The sequence below is a fragment of the Trichosurus vulpecula genome, chromosome 4 (genome assembly GCF_011100635.1).
Source record: "Trichosurus vulpecula isolate mTriVul1 chromosome 4, mTriVul1.pri, whole genome shotgun sequence".
Classification (NCBI taxonomy): domain Eukaryota; kingdom Metazoa; phylum Chordata; class Mammalia; order Diprotodontia; family Phalangeridae; genus Trichosurus; species Trichosurus vulpecula.
The window spans coordinates 105,306,427-105,328,521 of NC_050576.1; the positions used below are offsets into that span (position 1 = coordinate 105,306,427).

Here is a 22,095-nt window from a genome sequence, read left to right on the forward strand (position 1 = left end):
AGGGTCTCTGATGGCAGGGAGTTGGAGCTGGCTATGCAGAGTAGCTTCTCCTGAAGAGATCAGAAAGTCACAAAGCTTCAGAGAAACACAGACATGGGCAGACTGGGCTCTGCTCTCCTCCTCTGACTCCTCTGAGGACTTTCTATCATCATAGACAGCTCTCCTGTGGGGATCTTTGAGAATGCAAAAGGCCTGGAGAGAAGCCTAAAGGAGGCTTGAAGCACGTGTACCCTGCGATACCCTGCATGCATAAGCATAGACTTGTGTTCAGTCATTTCAGTTGTATCTGACTCTTCATGACCCTGTTTGGGGTTTTCTTGTCAGTGGTTTGCCATTTTCTTCTCCAGCTGATTTTGCAGGTAAGGAAACTGAGGCAAACAGGGTTAAGTGACTTGCACAGGGTTATATAGCTACTAAGTGTCTGAAGTCAGATTTGAACTAAGGTCCTTTTGAGTCCAAGCTTAGCATTCTATCCATTGCTCTGCCTAGCTGACCCATGTTAATGGGGGTAGGGGTGCTTCATTTTCAAAGAGGACCAATGATATCACAATGTGATGGGTGATGTCTTGACTTGCACATGAATTGAATTTAAATGAGGCAGAGCTACACAAAGTCATCCACCTCACTCTCTTTTTCCAGAGTCATCAAAGTCCAGTGGCAAGACAAAAGTCAGGATGGAGACCAGGATGGCCTGGGATGCAGTGGGTGGCCTTGGCATCTTCAATTTCTGACCAAGCTCTGAGCAGTACACAGCGTCTGCTTCGATCACCTTCATGGTCATCGGAACAAATTGTTCTCATCCGTCCATTCTGTCGGGGCACGTGCTGGGTACCCATAAATGCTTCCGTACTGACTGATCGTTTGATGTAATAAAGCTGGTGTGAAGACCACCTGCTCAGGAGAGCTGGAGAGCTGTCCAGCTAGCTGGTCAGTGAACACTGTCAGTGAACCCTTCCCCTCCACTCCCATTTGTCCAAATTAAGAATGGGATTTGTCAGACAGAGGTAGGGGAGACTCATGGGAAAGAAAATCAGATCAGCAGAGGGTAGGATTCAGAGACCTGGACACCAAGAATTCCTCCCCTCCCATAGTATTCACCAATAGGTAAATCAGAGATCGAGTCGGCCCCTGACAGAAAAAACTGCTCACTTTGAGGTCTGGGTGGTGAGGTGATTTCAGTCAAGTCCTCTGAGAAATAATGAAAGGAACCGGGGATGTTTAGCTCAGAAAAAAAGAGACTCGGTAGGGGTCGAGGGCAGGGGCAGATGCTTCACTTCGAACATTTAAAGGGTTGTCAGACTGAAGAGAGAGAACTTACTCTGTGTAACTCCAGAGAATACTCCAAGGATCAGTGGGATGGTAGATTTCAGCTCAGTTTGATTCCCTTAGGCCAGTTGCATCAGTCTCTTTTGTGACATTCCTCAAAAGTAGTCTAACTTTGAATATCTCCAGTGACAGGGAACTCACTGTCTCACAAAGCAGCCTGTCCTATGTTAGGACCACTATAATTTATCAGAGTTCTTCCTTTACTCAGCTAAATCAAGGGGCAAAGCTTAATCAATAGGAATTTTGCTTACTAGATTTTGAGAAATCCCAATAGTGTTCCCCTGAATCCCAACTCTGGACTTCTACAGTTGGAAGAATCAGAATAGCAAAGATATAAGCTCTCCGAGGACAAAGGCTGTCTCTTTTTAAATCTTCGTATTCCCAGTACTTAGCTCAACGTCTGGCACACAGTAAGTGCTTAATAAATGCTTTCTCCTTCATTAACCAAAAAAACCATTATGGTGCAGCAAGTCCAGATTCAGAGGACCTTGGTTCAGATCCTGCTTCTGAGGCTTACTATGCATATTTAGCCTGGGTAAGTCATTTTAACCTCTCTGATCCCCAATTTCTTTATCTTTAAAATTCAAGAGTTGAACTAAAAGACCCTTGAGATCTCCTCCTATTGCATTAATTCCTTTTTATAACAACCTTAGAAAGTAGTCATCCAGCTTTGAATACCCCCCAGTAACAGGAAACCCACTACCTCACAAAGCACCTCAATCCATCATTAGACAACTATAATTTATCATCTTTGATCCTTTATTCTAGGCTGGAGTTGTGGGGGTGGGGAGGGGTGCTACGCTGGAGACTTTCTAACTCTAGTAAGCAAAATTCCCTTTGATTGGGCTTCATTCCTCCACTCAGTGGCTCCAATTCACTAACCAAGTGCCTGCGTCTCATCTTCCTTGGGCATCATCTCCTTCCCTGAGGCCTCCTACAGTGATGATGACAAGTCTATAACCAAATGTCCCAAAGAGGAAGCTCTGGAGCTATTGTGTCCATCCCCTCACACCCCATATTTATAGTACTAGTCAATGCCTGATTACACACATGGAGGAAGCAGCAATGTGGAGAACCCAAAATGTCAGATAAACTGTCATCCTTCTGGCTCTAGACTATACGTGCTTACATTTGGCTATCGGTCAGTGTTGGGACTCGGAGAATACAGTTTGCTGTATAAGGTCCTTGAGGGCAGGGACTGTCGTATTTTTGTATTTGTGTCCCCACTGGCTAATATGGAGCCAGGTACACAGTAGGTGCTTAATAAATGTTTGCTGATTGACATAACAAAACCTGAAGATCCTATTCCAGAGGAGTTAGTAAACTTCTCAGCAACCCCTCTTAACTCCTCCTGGCTCTTTACTCATGCTGGGGGTGTATAGCAACACCTCTCAGACTGACACAAAGTACCAGCCTAGGCAAAGCAGTCTCTTCTAAGGTTGTGAGTCAGGTTGGGGCTGACTCACACCTTCTTGGAGATAAGGAAAGTATTTGGGTATTATAGTTTAAGATGACTTCTACCTCTTCTGGTTGTAACCAAGGTAGAGGAAGTGATGGTATCATTAGGAATGGAAAAGGCAGCGAGATGGCACAGAGGCTAGAGTGCCAGGCCTGGAGTCAGGAAAACTCATCTTTCCAAGTTTGAATCTGACCTCAGACACTTACTAGCTGTGTGACCCTGGGCAAGTCATTTAACCCTGCTTGCCTCAGTTCCTCATCTGTAAAATAAGATGGAGAAGGAAATAGCAAACCAGTATCTTTGCCAAGAACACTCCCAATGGGGTCATGAAGAGTGGGACAGGACTGAAAAATGACCCAACAACAACAGAATAAGCCACAAAGCAGATAAGGAGGAATTAACATAATTGCTTTTATTTGCCCAGGACAGTGAACTTTCTCTCCCCACCCCCACCCCCAAAAAAACTCCAGCCCCCTTGCTTGAAGCCTTTGTCCCCAGGTTAAAATTCACTTTAAATCCCAGGACACATAGTCTGTATCAGGCATTCTCCCGACCCTTCCCCATCCTTGTCTGTCGCTTCCCATAACGCAGACCAAAGGAGTTCCAGTTGTAGGCTGACAGGTCCTTCTCCCGCTCCACCAGCAATGCTCCCTGGGGTGCAGTGATCAGGCGGCTGCGAGTGGGGCACAGACCTGGCCACAGAGGGTCAGGGCTCTCATCAGAGGGACAGAGTAGTGCCAGTCTCTGTGTCTGTCCTCTCTCTTCTGGTTTCTCAGAACACCGGGGCCTCCGTTCCCAGTGAATCAGGTGGGCAAGGAGTCGGCCGCGCTGTCCTAGGGCAGAAAAGCCAGATGGAGATGCTGAATCAAATCCTGCCTACCATTTCAACTCCATGTGGGACCAAACCCTGAACTGGATTCAGGGTAGCAACACTTCCCCAGAGCATTTAGGGCCTTGCTGTTCCCCACCCCCTTCCTGATACAGGAGAAAGGTTACTTATTTTTTAATCAAAAGACCTGAGTTTAACTACTATCCCTATCATTTATGGCCTGTATGGCCTTGAGCAAACCTCCTCACCTTTCTGGGCCTCAGTTTCCCTATCTGAAAAATGAGGGGGTTGGAAAAAATGGCCTCTAAGATCCCTTCCAGTTCTAAATCTGTGATCTTGTCTGCTGAGCTTTCTGGGCCTCAATTTATTGCTCTGTAAAATGAGGAGGCTGGGCTAGATCATCTCAAAGGCCCCCCCTTCTAACTAACATTCTGAAAATATGAATCTGGATTGGACCAAAGACCAGAGAAAGTGACTAGGGACTCAAACCACAGCTATTTCCTTTCCTCTATTCCCCAAAACCACCTAGAAAGGACCTTGGGTACATGTTCCTATCTCAGAATATTAAATACACAATCTACAATCCCCTGTCAGGACCCTGCTGAAACCAGTATTGGTCAATGGGGTCCTAGTGCAGATGCCACACACCACTGTGATGTAAAATCGAGACGCCAGGGGGCAGTAGAGCTCTACTGGGCGGGACAGTGTGGTTGGCAGCTGGGACTTTTTCATATGTGTACATCCAGTACCTCCTGTAGTGCCTGTACATAGAAGACTTAAATGCTATTTAACAAATTCAGAAGCTGTCTTGGAGCCATAGAATCACAGAGCATTTAAAGCCTAAAGGGATCCTTAATATCATCACATCCAATTCCCTAATTGTATAGAGGAAACCTAAGCTCAAAGATATTGAGGAACTTTCAGGAAGGAAAGAAAGAAGGAAGGAAGGAGGGAGGGAAGGAAGGAAGAAAGGAAGGAGGAAGGAAAGAAGGAAAGGGAAAGAAGGAACGGAGGAAGAAAGGAAGGAAGGAAGGAAGGAAAGAAAAAAGGGGAAGGAATGAAAGAAAGGGAAGGAAGGAAAGGGAAAGAAGGAAAGGAGGAAGGAAGGAAGGAGGAAAGGGAAAGAAGGAAGGAGGAAGGAAGGAAACAAGCATTTATTAAGCATCTACTATATGGCAGATACTGTGCTAAATGCTTACAAATATTATTTCATTTAATCCTCACAGCAATCCTGAAGGGTGCTATTATCCTGATTTTCCGTTAAGGAAAATAAGGCAGATAGCAATTAAGTAACTTGGCTAGGGTTGCACAGCTAGTGTCTGAGGCTAGATTTGAACTCAGGTCTTCCTGACTCTAGGCCCAGTGCTCAATTCATTTTAACGCCTAGTTGCCATTTGTGCCTAAAGTCACACACATGATAATGTAGGGTAAGTGTTAGAACTGGAAGTTTAATTTGGGTCACAGAAGCACAGAATCACAGACTCTTGGACAGAGAAAGGAGCCCAGAGGCTGACCAGGCCAACCTCAACCTTCAGTGAGAGGGAATTCACCAGCTCAGAAGACAGCCTGTGTCACTTTTGAACATCTCTACTCATTGGGAACTTTTATCTGTTATCAAGCCTAATTCTGCCTTTCTGCAACTAATATCCATTGTTTTCAGTTCTTCCCTCTGGGCCCAAGTAGAAGTCTAATACCTCTTCCATCATGCAACAGTCCTTCCAATACTTAAAGAAAGAGCTCAATTAGCCCCTTAAATTTTTTTTCTCTATGTAATCTATATATCCCCAATTTCTTTAACCAGTCTTCATATGACATGATCTCAAGGCACCAGACCATTCTGGTCACCTTCCTCTGAATACTCTCCACCTTCCTTAAATGCTCTTCCTTAAATGTGACATACAGAACTGAAATAATACTCCAGATGTAGTCTAGCCAGGGTACAGTTCAATGGATCTATCACCTTTCCCTCTCAATGCCATGCCCCTCAGTACAGCCTAAGATCACAGTTGCCTTTTTGGCTACCACTGTTGACTTATATTGAGCTAGTGGTCCTCCAAAGCCTGCAAGTCTGTTTCATATGAATTACAGAATAGTCCCTTCTCCCTCTTCACTCCCTCTGTGTAATCTTTATTTTTAAATTTTTATTTTCAGTTCAAAATTTTCTCCCTCTTTCCACCTCCTACCCACCCATTGAGAAGGCAAGAAATTCAATACCCATCAGACATATGAAATCATGAAAGATGTATCCCCGTATAATCTTGAAGTTTGTTTTTTGAACCGATATGTATAATTTTACATTTATCTATATGAAATATCTTACCTAATTCAGTCCAATCTAGGTGCTTTTAGATCTTCATTCTATCCTTTAACATCCCTCCTAGCTTATATTATTTAGAAGTTTGATAAACATAGCATCTATACTTTTAGCCAAGTCACTGATAAAAAATGTTAAATGTGAAAGTGTCACTGTAGAGACCTCCATTCTAGCTGATGCTGAGTTATTTGGGTCTGGCCATTTAACCATCTCTGAATTCACTGAACTGTACTATTTATTGTCTGGCCTACATCTCTCTTTATTCACAAGAATAACATGAGAGATTTTGCCAAATCCTTTGCTAAAATCTAGGTAAACAATATTTATAGTGTTTCCCTGTTCTACCAGTCTAGTAACGCTTTCAGAAGAGCACTTGAGTCTCGTTTGGCTTGCCCTGTTCTTGATGAAGCCATGCCAGCTCTTTGAGGTTGTTAAAAAGCTGTTGACTAGCCATCCCTTCACAATCTAGAATTTTGCCAAGTATCAAAGTCAAGTTCATGGCCCTACAGTTTCTATAATTCCCTCTTCCCTTTTTTGACATTTACCCTCCTCTGATCTTTAAACATCTCTTTCACTCTCTACAACCTTTCAAAGGTTGGCTAAATAATCGTATATTGGCTCTTTCAGTACCTTAGGATCTAATTTGTTTGGGTCTTCAACTCATAAAGAATAGCTAGGTGCCTCCTTACTTTTTAATTGTTAAGTTGTTTTTCAGTTATGTCTAACTCTTAGTGACTCCACTGGGGATTTTCTTGGCAAAGGCAGTGGAGTGAGTGGTTTGCCATTTCCTTCTCCAGCTCATTTTACAAATGAGGAAGCTGAGGCAAACAGGTTTAAATGACTTTCCCAAGGTCTCACAGCTAGTCAGTGTCTGAGGCCAGATTTGAACTCAGGAAGAGGAGTCTTCCTGACTCCAGGCTTGGTGTTCTATCCACTGCCCACCTGGATGCCCTAGCTCCTTACTAGGTGCCCCAATTATTACCTCTTTACTTATATGGGGTTTAATTCCCTACTTATTATTGTTCTGCCATTGGGTAGATATATCCAAGACTCATTTTCCCTGAAAAAACAAAAGCAAAGTAAAAATTGAGCAGCTCTGTCTTCTCTCTATCTCATGTTAGAATCATCCCATCTACCTCAAGCATCAGTCCATTCTCTTCTTTGGGCATCCTGTTTTTTTTTTCCATCCAGCTTTTTAAACCTCCTTTGTGTATTTGTTAGCTTCCTTCACTATTCTCAGCTCAGTCCAGAGCTTTCGCCCTCCTGACAATGTTCTTAAAGGGCCGTGAGATCCCTTTCCATAGCTGTCCTGTTTCTATCTTTTGCTTCCATTGTCTGTGAGTTTTTAAATATTTAAGTTGGTCTAAAAGTTCCCCATGAATCCACATCAGTCTCTTGGTCCTCCTCTTTTCCTCTTCATCAGAAATTGTTTTCTTTTTGTGTCTTCGGAATCCTATTCTCTTGAGCTTCCCCGTCTCTTCTGGAATGATTTCCTCTGTAGAATTTTAGACCATGAAATCCTAACTATCCTTTCTCTAAACCCTTTGAAATCTTTCTCCAAGACAAAGCTGCATGTCAGACTTTGACCAGCCTCTCCTATCATAAGATGATGTGATCATTTCCCTCCCTTCCCTCTCCCCACCCCATTCCCATTATTTCTGTTTAAGCCACCTCCTCAGGTCATCTGACTCAATTCAGAGCTCCTTCTACCACAATACACTGTCTCTTAGGCTGAGTCACTATGGGTAAATTCCTCAGTCTTTCTGTAAAAAGCTTTCCCATCTCTAGAAGGAAAATGATAACCACAGTGGCTCCACCACCTCCCCAAAGGTTCTGATTACAGTAATTGTTGAGCCCCAGTCAGTGATCTGTGTGCCTAATGAACTGAATTATCTGGGTGACCTTAACTTGAATTAGCCATACCTAGTCTCATTTTCCCCTTCAGCTGATGAGGTTAACAAGAGGCTAATTTGGAAGATACTTCAGATCCGAGGCCTTGTTAAACTTTCTGTGATTTTTGGCAAGAAGAATAACATTACCAGCTTTGAGTTCACACAATAGCCCCAACAAATTATGGAAGATTGGTTGAAATGAGGACTCTGTGTGAGGCAGATGGAGGGTGGTTGACTCTTGGTGGCTACAAGTTCTCTCCCCCTATGCTCTGGTGAAAAAGCAGATGGGAGAAGGAAAATGGTCCAGATCTGATGAAGTTTGGGCTAGGACCCTTCCCTATGATTGTCTATCCTGCTTCCCCCTCCCCACCTTCATTCTGAGGTGGCTAAGATGGAGAAGGAAATCAAGGGAGGGGGTCCCTTCCAGACAATGAGCAAATGGCCAACATGGCAGGCCACTGGAGGAAGGACTTGGGCCATAGTTTCAAACTCCCTCAAAAAAAAAAAACCTGAAGCCCCAAAAGTCTCCCTAAAGATAAAGCTTTACTGTTTTCAGGAAAAGACCCTACTCTAAAGCACCAGTACTCCTACATTAGAAAGTACCCATCTGAAGAAGAGACTTATCCATGTAATGTCCATTGTTTCCCAGTGCTAGTGAGACCCTTTGGGTGAGGGCTAAGAAACTGTGTGATGGAGCAGAAAGAATACCGAATTAGTTTGGGGACCTGAATTTGGCTACTAGCTCTGTTACCTACTACCTGTGGCTTTGGGCAGATCACTCTTCCTTGTGCCTCAGTTTCTTTATCTGCAATATAAGGCAGTTGGATTCAATGATCTCTACAGCCTCTTCCGGTTCTAGATCTTTATCCCATGACCACTTCCTGTTGGAACAATCAGGAAGGCAATTCTCTCTACTATTCTGTTGGACAAAGTGAAATCCAGAGAGATTAAACTAACAGCCCAAGGTCACCCTGCAAACAAGAAGCCAAGTAGGGATGCAACCTAGGAGTCAATTTCTTTTCATTTCAGGATGTTCTCTTAGATCATAGACCACACCAGTGGACAGCGCCACCACCCCCTTCCCAGTCTGGAACCTGGTTGTGATGCCATTTTGTTTTACTCCGTGACTTTAAGTCACTGAATCTCTTCCAGTTTCAGTTTCTCTGCCTGAGCAACTTCACAATGACCTCATCAGATTTTCATGTCCTAGGTTAATCTTAATGCCACTTGTATCTATTAGAGTGTATTTTTTAATCCCCACAAAGGCTGTAAAGTTACTGACTTCAGAGAAATTTTTATATATCATATGAATATATAGAGTCAACTTATATTCAACGACAATCTATATGGTGATTTTGATCTGATGACTAATTTGTGTGTGTGCATGTATATATATACATGTGTATATATGTACATATGTGTATATACACGTACACATATATATACACACACATACACATATATACTTAAGTTAACCTAATGGGTGCTCAGAGATCTTTATTCCCATCTTTCCCATTTTCCTGTCTTAGATATCTTGTACCTGTTAGTCCAGGGTTCTCAATGGGAGCAAACTTGTCCAAAGTCTCTCCAAATGGGAATACAGAGAGGAATAGCAGCAGCTGCCAACACATCGAGGTTCTCATCCTGCTGGGTGACCTAGAACAGAGACAGAGAGAGAGGGAAGTAAGAACAAAGGCTGTCAATGCCCCAGACTGAGTCCCGATATGGTTCCTAACAGACTCCTGGAATGCCTGGAGGGCAATCCAGAAGAAAAAGAAGACAATGTCAACCTTTTGGAGGATCCCACTTTGGTGGGAGAGACAGTGTCCCTGCACTCAGTTAACTCTGAATCTGATGGGGAGAGAGAAAGAAGAGAGTCAGGAAACAGACTTAAAAAACACTTACAAAGCTGCTTTTAAAGAACTACAAAGTAGCTACGGCTGAGTCTGGGATAATTGCACTTCCCAACTAAAAGGAACCATTTTACCTAGGAGGACCCCATGGTCCAGAGAGGGTCAGTAACTTATTGAAAGTCACACAGGTGGCAGAACTGCATTTACCAGCTCTTCTGACTCAAAATTCAGCACTGTTTCCTGGATGTCACATTGTCCCAAGTACGGTGAATGAAGCAGGATTTGGTAAGGGGAAGCCAAGCCAATTTGGTCATGATAGGTCAGGACTATCCAAGGTAGGGAGTGTGGCCAGAACAGAGTGTCAAAGGTCAGAGGAAATATTTTCTTGCATAAATCTGAAAGCACTGTAGAAATGGGAGTTGTTTCTTTTTGATATCAATAAAATAAATAAATATTACTTAAAAAACAAATAAGGTTGTCACTATTAGGGTGATGGGAAGCAGGTTTTCTTAATCCTGTCTTGAATTAGATATTTTAAAGAGCTTTGGTCTTGGAGCCAGGAGAGAGAGAAGAAAGCTGATGACTCAGTCCAGGTAGAGGTCACGGGATTGAAATGCTTCCCTTTTTCAGCTGATTCTTGTGGGAAATAGAATTGTATAAGTGTGTGCTCATAGCAACGCCTGCTCACACATGAGTGCTCCTGTGTACACGCATTTAGGTGTGTGTTTGCTTGTAGATTTTGACGGGTTGTACAATGGAAAGAATGCCAGATTTGGAGTCAGAGGACCTACCTTCAATGCCTACCTTGGTTACCTGGGTGTGACTTGAGTAAGTCATTTTACTTCCTCATCTGTAATACAAGGGCAGGCCACTAGGTGGTGCAGAGGATGGAGCACCAGGGTTCGAGTCAGGAAGACTCATCTTCCTGAGTTCAAATCTGACCTCAGACACTTACTAGCTGTGGGACCTTGGGCAAGTCACTTCACTCTGTTTACCTCAGTTTCCTCATCTGTGAAAATGAGCTGGAGAAGAAAATGGCAAACCACTCCAGTATCTGCCAAGAAAACCCCAAATGGGGTCATGAAGAGTCAGACATGACTGAAATGACTGAACAACAACAATATAAAGGTGTTGGGCTAGATGGTCTCTGGGGTCCCTTCCAGTTCTAGACCTATAACCCTATAATCTTTTCTTTCAGTTGCCCAGTCCTTAGGACTATCTATTTGGAACTAAAAGGGACTTCAGAGGCCATCGAGGCTGAGGAAATTGAGGAAATAGGCTGAGAAAGGTAAAGCGATTTTGACCAAGTCCACATAGGTAGTAAGTGTCAGAGCTAGTACCTGAACCCAGGGGATTTCCTCGTGGTTACTGGAGAATAAAAATATTATTCAGATATTAAAGTATGCCTAGAGGTAAGGTTGTTGTTCAGTCGTTTCAGCCTCTTTGTGACTGCATTATGAGGTTTCTTTGGCAAAGATTCTGGAGTGGTTTGCCATTTCCTTCTCCAGTGGGTTAAGGCAAACAAAGGTTAAGTGACTTGTCCAGGATCACACAGCTAGTAATAAGTTTCTGAGACCGGATTTGAAATCAGGTCTTCCTGACTCCAGGCACAGAGCTCTATCCACTGAGTCAACAGCTGCCTTCACCCAGAGGTAAGTCATACCTCAAATAAAAAAAATGCATCACTTGTTTCTCTAGGCTCTCAGAGTAAAAGAAAACAGTCAAGGTGCTTGGAGCTGGGAGTAATCTGCCTATTGTGGGTATCAGTTTCTTCATCTGTAAAATGGTAGGGTTAGATAAGATAGTTCCTTAGGCCCTTCCAGCTCTGACGTTCTGGGCTTCTATGGGTCTGTCATATTTAGGTCTGGGTGCTTCCTATACCAGCCAACTGTCAAATTGGCCCACCTCTCCTTTTCTTAGATCCAGCCTACCTTCTTCCTGCTGTAGTATGTCTATTTCTTTCTTCTTTTTTCTGTCCTCAATGGAAATGAAAAAAATCCAATTTACAGGTAATAGCCCTTCATAGAATTGCGGACTGTCATTACAATGCCTTATTATTATCTAAAATTCAGACACCCCCACCCCACCCCCACAAACCCATTTCACCTGATTTGTCATATTAATTGTCTCCATTTCCCAATCTCCTAAAGCCCTGAGTGGGTGTAAATAGAGCAAGCAGCTTCTCCTTGAGGGGGAGGGCTGGGTGCCCCTTCCTCTTGCCTTCCCCAATTAATGCCTCCCCCTGCTCTTTTCCATGTTCTCCCTTTGGACAGCGCCCAGGAACAACTCAAAAGACTTAAGAGAAAAGAAGTTGGGAAGAGATGAGAAGGAATAAGGGTTTTTTGTCTGCTAGATAAAGAGAAAGAGCCAAAGGGAGATAGATCCAAGCTCCAAACTCAAATTTACGCTCAGAGCAATGGGCTGAGGATGCACGGTCGAGGGAAATTGGGTGAAAGTGACCTCTGTTCTCATGCACAAGCCCCTGTTCCTAATTGTCGCTCATCCTCATGTAGCTTCTCTTGTTAGAAACAGAGAGCCATACAATGCTATGGCTGGGAGGGACCTTGGATGGAGATCACTGGGTCACATGAAGAGTTTGAAGGGAACAGGAGACATCTGGTCCAATCTTCACTTTTGACAGAGTGGGAAACTGATGGCCAGAGAGGCATCAGAGGATAACAACAAAGCCCTCCCAGAGTCATGGAACAAAAACACCTTCACACATGCTTGATAGGAGCTCTTCCTTGCTGTCCTCTCCTGGGCTTAGTAAGCAGAGTAGACAAGAAATAATGATAGACTGGGAGCCAAGAAATCTGAATTCTAGCCCTGGTTCTTATCACTAATTAGCTAGGTGCCTTTGAAGAAGTCACCTCAGTTTCTTCATCTGAAAAATGAGAGAATTGGATTGACAGCCTTTGAGGTCCCTTCCAGTTCCTGATCTGGGACAGATTCTGCAATGTGCCCAGCTCAGTGTAACTTTCTGTAAGTCTGGATAGCAGAGACTGGTGTGCACAAGCTCTTAGGGAACCCGTCCACTGGACCCTGCTAAGCCAGTCCACAAATTGATGGATGGAGGAGACCCCTGGCAAACACTCTCCCAAATCCTGAGCTCTCCAAAGTTTGGAAGACTTGGAGGAGTGAGAAAGCAATGGAGGTATTGAATGAATGATCTCTCTTCCTTCAATCCACTGTTCACACCTGCATCTCTCTCTATATATATAACCCATCTTTATATAAACCTCTCTTCCCGGGGAGTTCTATTAACAATGAAATCCCAAGTCCAGTCCTCCTTAAAAGATAATCACTCCAGTAGCCCCTGTGCTACAGTGGGGCTCGCAAAAGGAAGGGAGAGACTTCTGCTGGGGTATTAGGTTAACTGTCAATGACCAGAGCAGTGCCTAAGGTGCCTATCTCTACATCATCTTGTCTAGTTCCCATATAACAAATAAGGGAACTGACACCCAGAGTGGATTCTTCTTGGTCACATAGCTATTCAGGGAGCAGAGTAAGCTCTTCTACTTCTGGATTCCTGCCAGGCTCACTTGGTACCATTGCCCCTGTTATCCTAGACATGGCCAACCTGAGATAAGTGTGAAATATACAAAGGTTATCTTTGTGTCTTATCACCATGATCACTAGCTTTGTATATTTCACACACCATCCTCCTCCCTTTTCCCGATCCTGCCAGGTGTCCAGTGCCCCCATGCCAATTTCTGGCTGACCAGGACTCCCTCAGTGAATGTCCAGATGAGACCTGTCCTCCTCAGAAGGACATCATACTACTAGACCTCCCTCAGACACCATCAAGACTGATAGCTTCTGTGCCTCCTTGCTTTCAGCCCATGCAGGGTGACCAAAGGCAATATGAAAAGCCAAATGAAGCACAATTTTTCTGTTCTTGTTTTTGTCCAGACATAGCCTGTAGGGAATTCCCAATTAAAAAACTTCCTCTAATACAGATCCCCATTTACTCTTCGACATGTAGTTTCAGAGAGATGCCTGGGACACTGAGAGGTTGAGTCATTTGCCCAGGGTCACACAGTGGGCATATATCAGAGGAGACATGAGGATAAATGGAATCCAGTGGCTTACATGCTTGACCACTCCTTCAAAAGGAGTTGCATTTTAAGGAAAGGCTTCAAAAATTTAATTCACACTAATGAAGACTTGAGTCATTTCAGCACTAACATAGGGTTAGATAGAGGTAAAGTTGGGAGAGGTTTCGCAACTCCCCTCAAATCCTATCAGTTGGAAGATTGTCTGCCACACCTGTGTACAGAGCTCATCCTGCCTATATAATTAATCAATCAAAAAATATTTATTAAGCACTTATTTGCCTGTTACTAGGGTAGGCATTGAGGACCCTAGTTCCTTTCCTCAAAGAGTTTACATTAATCTCTCTGAGTCTCATTTTCATCATCTGTTAAGTGGGGATAAGGGTATCTGCCTTGCCTTGCCTAAGATGAAGGTAAGGTTCAAATGAAAGCTAGAAAGAGCTATAGAAGTTTCAGGTGACAGCATCCTTCCTCTTGTTTTTAGAACTGGGAGTCCCAGCATATTGGCCAAATGCCTGAACAGAAATCTATCTTTATAGCAGAGAAAGACAGGGGTCTTGCTCTCCATCTACAGCTCTGCCGACCCTCTCGTTGTATTTTGGGGTAGCTTCTCTCCCCTCCCCCAGAGTCAGATTCTCTAAGCCAAAATTTTAAGGTTTTGCAAGGCACAATGATGTTTGCTTTCATTCTCCAGGCTCTGACTAGATGCATAGGACCACAGGATGATGGATATAGAGGTAGAAATGAATTTAGAGGCATCTAGTCTAACCCCCTCACTGAAGGTTATAGCTAGTAAGTATCACAGGTAGGATTTGAACTCAGGTCTTCCTGACTTCAGATCTAGCACTCTAACCATAATGCCACACAGCCTCTGCTCTAGATCTCTATCCAATTTATTCCTCAGCCAGTCTCCTTTTTCTCAGCAGGCTTCGGATGCTGGCTTTGGCCATGATTGTAGTTATATCTAGCCAATTCTTGTTAAAGTAATTTAAACATCTTGGATTTTTTTTTAAGGGGAGGGGGCCCTTTGACTCCATAGGTGAAGGTGGCTCCTGGTAAGGAACTTCTACCAATGCAGGTCACACCTTCTCTGCCATTTTATAATTCCTGAGGAACTAAGAGGTCAGATAACTTGCCCAGGGTCACACCCAGTGTATGTCAGAAGTGGTAGTCGAACCCAGGTCTTCTCTACTCTAAGTCTATCCACCACTCCATGATGCCTGTTATTTGGAACTACTCAGGAGAGCATATGCAAATTTAGGCAGGTGAGTATTCTTGGGGGCAATCCGGTCCTTTTAGGGAACAGGAAAGAGAAAAAGCTACAAGAACTGTATTTGGATAGCACTTTAAGGTTCTGAAAGCACTTTACATACATACATGATCTCATTTGATTGAAAGGGGACCACAGAGTATCCCTGCCTGCTCAGTCCCCCATAGTCAGCTGCTCAGTCCTAACCTGACTTGAGGTCCTGGTTGACATGCCCCGACTTCATTTGCCAGACAGTTTGCTCTGGCACCAACTCTCTCATCATCTTGGTCCAGGCACCCTCCTCCCTGCAATATTCAGTTGATCTAGGACTGGAATCCCCTTTTCCCCTGTGTGGATGCTGAGATGCCACTTACCTTGGCTCAGCCCAGAGCTGAGGGGACAGCAGGGGTTGCTGGAGCCTCAGATCACACTCCAATGAAGGCAGTTTCTGGGCTAGTGGAAGGAGCTCTCCTCCCTCCCTCCCTCCCTTTCTCTCTTTGTCTCTCCCTCTCCAACTCCAGATCATCTCTATTTTATCAAGTCCAGAATGACGTCTTCAAGCTTGGTCCCACCTCTACCTTCTGTCCCCTCCCTTGTCAATCTCTCTTAGAAAAAGAAAAAAAGCTACTTACTCACAACCCTGTTTTCTGCACCTTGTCTTTCTTCACCGCTTGTCTCCCAGGAGAGGACGGACCCAGCCCCTCCTTTCTTCTCTCTCTTGTCTTCCATCCTTTCCTATGTACTCCATTTCTCAGCTCTCACTCCCCTAGTCCCTTCTTGCCCTCCTTTGCCCCCTCTACTAGACATAATGGCCATTTAGCTAACCCTAAGAGGGGCTCAAAATGAGGTCCTCAAGTGGGGTGGTAAGCTCGGGTTATGGCGACTTCTTCCTCTTTCTATCCCCTGGTCAAACAACCTTGGGTAATTACTGCAAGGCCACCTGGACAGTGGTAGAAATAGCTAGAGCAACAATTATAAAGTACTACTGTTTATTATTATTAATTAAAATGAAGAATTAAATATTAATTTAATTAATAATCAATAATAATAATAAATTCTTACTTATAGAGGTAGCATGACTTATTGAAAGGGTGTCCAATTTAGATATAAATGAGGCCACCGAATTACATATAAGATTCCTCTGGCTGAAAATTGACTTAGAAAACAAAATATTAGCATTTTGTTGTTGAGTAGTTTCAATTGTGTCCAATCCATCATAACCCCATTTGGGCTTTTCTTGGCAGAAATACTGGAGGGGTTTGCCATTTCCTTCTCCAGCGCATTTTACAGATGAGGAAACTGAGGCCAACAGGGTTAAGTGACTGACTTGTCCAGAGTCACACAACTAGTAAGTGTCGAGGGTGGATTTGAATCGAGGTCCTCCTGACTCCAGGTCCAGCACTCTATCCGCTACACCGCCTAGCTGTGCCAATATTAACGTTAGCTATGCTCTATTGTATTTTTATTTATTTTGTTAATTATTTTCCACTTAAGCTTTAGTGTAGTTCCACTCACTCAAGGTCATATTGTAGGCATCGGTGTCACTGTCTAAGTGTTTGATACCTCTGCCTTACTGGATAAAGTGCCGGACTCCAAATATCAACTTCAATTCTTGCTAGTTTTGTGACCATAGTCTAGGCACTTAGCCTTTCTGTTGCTCAGTTTTCTCACCTGTAAAATGGGGATAATGCCAGCTGTAGGACCTATTTTACAAGACTATTGTGAGACTCAAATAAATGGATGAATATATACGTCTTTGCAAACTTTTCAACAATTTACAAATGTCAGTTTCGTCATTAATGTAAGATTGTCATTAACATAAGGAACGAAAAAAGACAAATTGCACTGATAGGCAAGATAGCTCCCCGGGCTCTGTGTCTTGGAGACATTAAGGAAATTATTTATAGAAGATTTATACGATCTGATTCCGAATCTTGGAACTGTGTTTGACCTTAGAGGTCATCTAGTTCTCCCTACTGACCCACCCTAAGGGGCACAATGGAAAGAGCCCTGGTCCTGCAGTCAGGAGGACCTGAGTTCAAATCCAGCCTCAGACACTTATTAGCTGTGTGACTCTGGGCAAGTCACTTTCACCCTGTTTGCCTCACTTTTCTTGTCTGTAAAATGGAGATAAGACTAACACCTACCTTCCAAGGTTGTTTCCAAGCTCAGGAGAGACAATCTTTGTAAAGTGCTTAGCACAGTGCCTTGCACATAGTAGGCACTTAATAAATTTTTGTTTCCTTCCTTGCTACTTACCATATCTGACCTCTACTCAAGCACTTTCTGGGATCAGGATCTCATTGACTCAGGGCAGAATCTTTCCTTCCTCCTTAACACCCACCAAGGAGGCAGCATGGCCTCATGGATAGAAAGCTGGACTCCAGGTTGGAAATACCTAGATGGATTCAATGCCCAAGTGTGATACATCTTAGCTGTGTGACCTGGGTGAGTCACGGTCAGCGCCCTGGGCAAATCTCTACTACTGTGAGCTGCAGAGCGAGTACTATTCAGCTTTGGTGGGGAGAGTGTCCTCATTTGGAAGGTCCCTCTGCCAATGAAATCACAGGTTGAGTCCCCATGTAGATACCAGTCCCAGGGGTGAGAGTCATTTTTGTCTGTAGTCTCCTATGTCCATTGCGCCTTGAGGTACATTGTGCCTCTGATCTCCAAACTCTGCCTCAGGCTGCTTCAATACGTTTCCTCTCTGCAGAGGACACAGTAGCATCTTGCCTGGCATATAGTAAACAATAAATATTTGACTGCTGATTGAAAGTCACTAAGTCAGACAAGCATTTATTAAGCACCTACTATATGCCCCGCACTGCGCTAAGTACTGGAGATAGAAAGAAAGGCAAAAACATGGTCTCTGCATTAAAGGAGCTGACATCCTAACAGGGAAGGAAGGAGGAAACAAACATTTATTAAGCACTTACTATATGCCAGTTGCGCTAAGTGCTTTACAAATATTATCTCATTTGATTCTCACAGCACCCCAGGGTGCTAGTATTTATCCCCATTCTAAGGAAATTAAAGCAAACTGAGTTTAAGTGACTTGCCCAGGGTCACCCAGCTGGATTTGAACTCAGGTCTTCCTGACTTTGTAATCCAGTGCTCTCAATTACACCAACTAGATGAGTCATGATAGAGCAGGACGGAGGAAACAATAAGCAAGAACTGCATACGTAGCAGAAGGTAACTTCAGAGGGAAGACACTAGCAGTGGAGAGGGGTAGGGAAGGAGATGGGAAAGGCCTCCTGCGGAAGATGGGATTTGAGCTGAGTCTTGAAGGAAACTAGGAAAAGCCAGGATGTGGAGGTAATGAGGGAGCTAAGTGGTGAAGTGACTAGAGGCCTGGAGTTAGAAGATCGGAGTTCAAATATGGTCTACCAGCTGTGTGACCCTGGGCAAGTCACGTAACCCTATTTGCCTTAGTTGCCTCATTTGTAAAAATGAGCTGGAGAAGGAAATAGTAAACCACCCCAGGATCTCTGCCAAGAAAATCCCAAATGCGGCAGAGCAAGTCCTAGGAGCCAGAGCTATAGGTGTGCAGTGGCAACAGCGGCAGCAGCAGTATGACCAGGCTCTGTGCTTGGGGTACCAGGAGGACAGGGTGCATGGGGGCCCCTGGATCGGCCCTACAGGCTGAAGCAGTTCCATTTTAACTGGGAGGAAGAATCACAGCTTAGGTTCAGAATACACAGCGTCCTTCAGTGAGCTCCATTTGGTCCACTAGAATGGAAAAAAGACAAGGCCTTCACAGAAGCAGCCACAGCCCCGGATGGCCCGGCTATGGTTGGCATCTTCCTGGAGACTGGAGATGAACATGCCAGCATGAACAGACTGACAGATGCACCATACGTGGCCAGATTCAAACCCTAAACTGCTCCTGTAGGATCCTAAACCAGAGCCTCTGCTGACTCCCCTTCCCAGGGAACCTAAGCCCAGTCCAACAGCCTCAATTCCAATGAACCTCCACTAGGGTCGCTGACCACACCTCCCTTGAGTGACAGCGTGACCTAGATAGTGCCCAGTGAGCCTGTCACAATTTCAGAGAAAAAGATGGAAAAACTCCAGAGCCTCCTTTCCACTGCAGAGCATCATGAGAAGGTCCACACGGTGAACAATTTCCGGTCCCTCAGCTGCTGAAGGGAAGAATATTTCAGGTCTCTTTCCAGTCCTGAAGGGGGTCACGCTGTAACAGCAATGAAGTGCAAAGTGCTTCTGAATCAGCTAAGACCAAACCAGGTGTGTGGCCCCTGGGTCATGGGCTGACTTCTCAGAGCCATTTAAGGGGTTGGGGGCAGAGAAGGAGAGGGAATGGTCATTTCAGCTGCATTATTAGTTCCCTCCAATCCATTTCTAATTTGTTTTGGGCCTCTTTCTTACCAAAGGAATTACCTGATTTAAATGCTAAGAAACACCGCTCCCCCCCCCCCCTCCCCGCCCCTCCGCTTCTCCACTCCCACCACTCATCTATCCCATGATCCTTTGACAGCTTTGAAACTGGCTGGGCTTTTAAAAGATCTGAGCCTGGGGGAGATTTTAAAATCTACCTGGGCTACAGTCACCAGGAGGGGCAAGAAATGGGAGGAGAGAATGGCTTCCTAGTTCCTGGTTAATGGAGAAGGAAGGTAGATAGTAGTAACTGTCAGGAATGACTCTTAGGGTTTGACCTGTTTGCCTTTTACTAGGGGGGCACTTCCCCCTCTGTCCCATCTACAACGCAAAGTCCTTCCCTGGGAAAAAATCACTTTGCTCTTCCCTTTCAGCAGCTCTGGTCACTTCTCGAACCCTCTGCTGTGACAACGCCTGGTGCCCAAAGGCCACAGGCAGCTGTTGGAAAGACAAAAGCAGTAATTCTGGCGGGTGGGAGATCCCTTTCCCTAGTCACTTACCTCGAATACTGAAACTAGGTGCTGGAAACGGAACTGCAGGCTGTAGGTTTGGGAGATTGTTTGTTTGTGGGTATTGTTTTGGTTTGTTTCTTGTCATTTCACTGCCAACCATTAAGAACACTGATGTGATAAAAAAGAATAAGAAAACCCAAAATGGGGTCACAGTCGTGTCGGGCACGACTGAAAATGACTCAGCAACAACAAGGAGATGCGGAGGGAGAACATTTCAGGCAGGGGACAGTCAGTACAAAGGCAGAATCTGAGTGTCATGTGCGAAGAGCAGCCAGCTGGCCGGTGTAGATTGTATATGTGTGGAGGGGAGGTAAGTGAAAGGAGACTGGAAAGGTAGGAGGGGACCAGGTTGTAAAGTGCTTTATTTTTTTTTTTGTTTTGTTTGTTTTTAGGATGCAGTTGAGGTTAAGTGACTTGTCCAGGGTCACACAGCTACTGGTGTTTGAGGACAGATTTGAACTCAGGTCCTCCTGACTCTAAGGCCAGTGCTCTAACCATTGTGCCCCCCAGATGCGCTGCCAAACAGAGCATTTTATATTTGTCCCTGGAAGTAATAGGGAGCCACTAGAGTTTACTGGGTAGAGGGCATGACATGGTCAAACCCATGCTTTAGGATATTACCTTGGCAGCTGAGTGGAGGGTGGATTGGAATGGGAAAAGAATGGAGACAGGGAGACCAACCAGAAGGCATTGGCAGTTTCCATCTTTTTTCATCTTTACTAATTTTAAGGGGCATGAGAAGAAACCATAGAGCTGTTTTAAGTTATATTTCTCTTATTAGTGATTTGGAGCAATGTCATATAGTTGTCAATAATTTACAATTTTCTTTTTGAAAATGGTTTGTGTCCTTTGACCACTTATCTATTGGGAAATGGTCCTGGTCATATATTTTTGTTCACTCATTTTACAGATGGGGAAACTGAGTTCCAGAGAAGATGAATGACTTCTCCAAAGTCACATAGCTAATAATTAGCAGAGCTCTCCAATACAGTTGCTTTTTGGCAATTGCCTATCTGTCCCTTCTGACTGATGAAGGCCCAGAGGGTAGGATATTTGCAAGGTACAATATAAAAGGCATTAAATTTAGAGTCAGAGGACCTGGGTTAAAATTCTAGCTTTGCCACTTGCTATCTACATGACTTTGCATCTTTGGACATCAATTTCTCATCTGTAACATGAAGGGGTTGGATGAGGTGACCTCTAAGACCCTTTCCAGCTCTTGCCCTATGATCGTATGAGAATTCCCACCCTGTGGGAGGGAGGTTGCCCAAAGGAAGGCACTCAAGGAGTAGGTTGGCCCCAACATCTCTACTCAGAGGAAGGCTTATCTGTGTAGCTTCCTCTTGGGAGAAACACACCAGGAGTACCAGTCACAGCTGCACCCCCACCCAGGATAAAAGGGGAGAGGAAGAGATCCTGGAAAACACCAATAGGGCAGGATAGTGAACTGAGGAATACGGAGAAGGGCCCCAGAACTCAGTTTGAATATCCTGCTCCTAAGGGGCCAAGATTCAAACTGGTGATTTCCAGGTAGTTTCCTTCCCTGAAACACAGTCCTATTAACATCTCCACCAGTGGGAAGGACAGTTCTTGGGATGAGAAGGCAGTGCCTGAAACAAGTGACAGCCATAAAACCATAGGAGGGACTTTGACAGGTCATCCAGAACAGCCACCCTCCTTCCCTCAAGGACCAGTCCCAGGGAGAAAGATGATGATAACCCGTCTTCCCAAAGACATGGAGGTGTAATGGGGAGTACTTCTGGAGTGAGAAGATCTAGGTCTGAGCAATTCTGGCTCTGCCACTGACAATGTGCAACCTTGGGCAAAGTCAGCTAGCTGGGTCAGGATTTGAACCTAGGTCTTCCTGACTCCAAGTCTAGTAGCCTGCCCACTATACCATAATGACTGTCTGTGGAATTATGATCTGCATGGATGTAGAGTTCCCACACTGAGAATTCTTGGAGCTAAAGCAATCATAGTTTCATAGAGTTTACCCAGTATAGGATTCTATACTCAGGGGGTGTTCCATGTCAGGGAGTAAATGAAAGCAAAGTACTTCATTCTAGTAGGCAAGATTGAAGGTTACACAGGGGAGGGGAAAGATTTGTAGCATTTGGGGACCAGGACTGTCATTCATTCATCTGTCTGAGAAGGTATAGGTGTAGTCCTGCCTAGAAGCAGGGAGGTGGACAAATGATCTCCCATGGG

General features: G+C 44.4%; 1 protein-coding gene and 1 pseudogene across 1 annotated transcript; one reads left to right on the forward strand and one right to left on the reverse strand.

The window, feature by feature from the left end:
- Positions 1–3,322: 3,322 nt before the first annotated feature.
- Positions 3,323–9,463, reverse strand: KISS1 (KiSS-1 metastasis suppressor). The gene is made up of 2 exons (XM_036753631.1): positions 9,361–9,463; positions 3,323–3,618 (listed from the first exon to the last, which is right to left on the reverse strand). Exons 1-2 carry the CDS (start codon positions 9,461–9,463, stop codon positions 3,323–3,325), a joined length of 399 nt encoding a protein of 132 aa, XP_036609526.1.
- Positions 9,464–18,486: 9,023 nt separating this feature from the next.
- LOC118846808 lies at positions 18,487–19,161 on the forward strand (annotated as a pseudogene).
- The last annotated feature ends 2,934 nt before the right edge of the window (positions 19,162–22,095 follow it).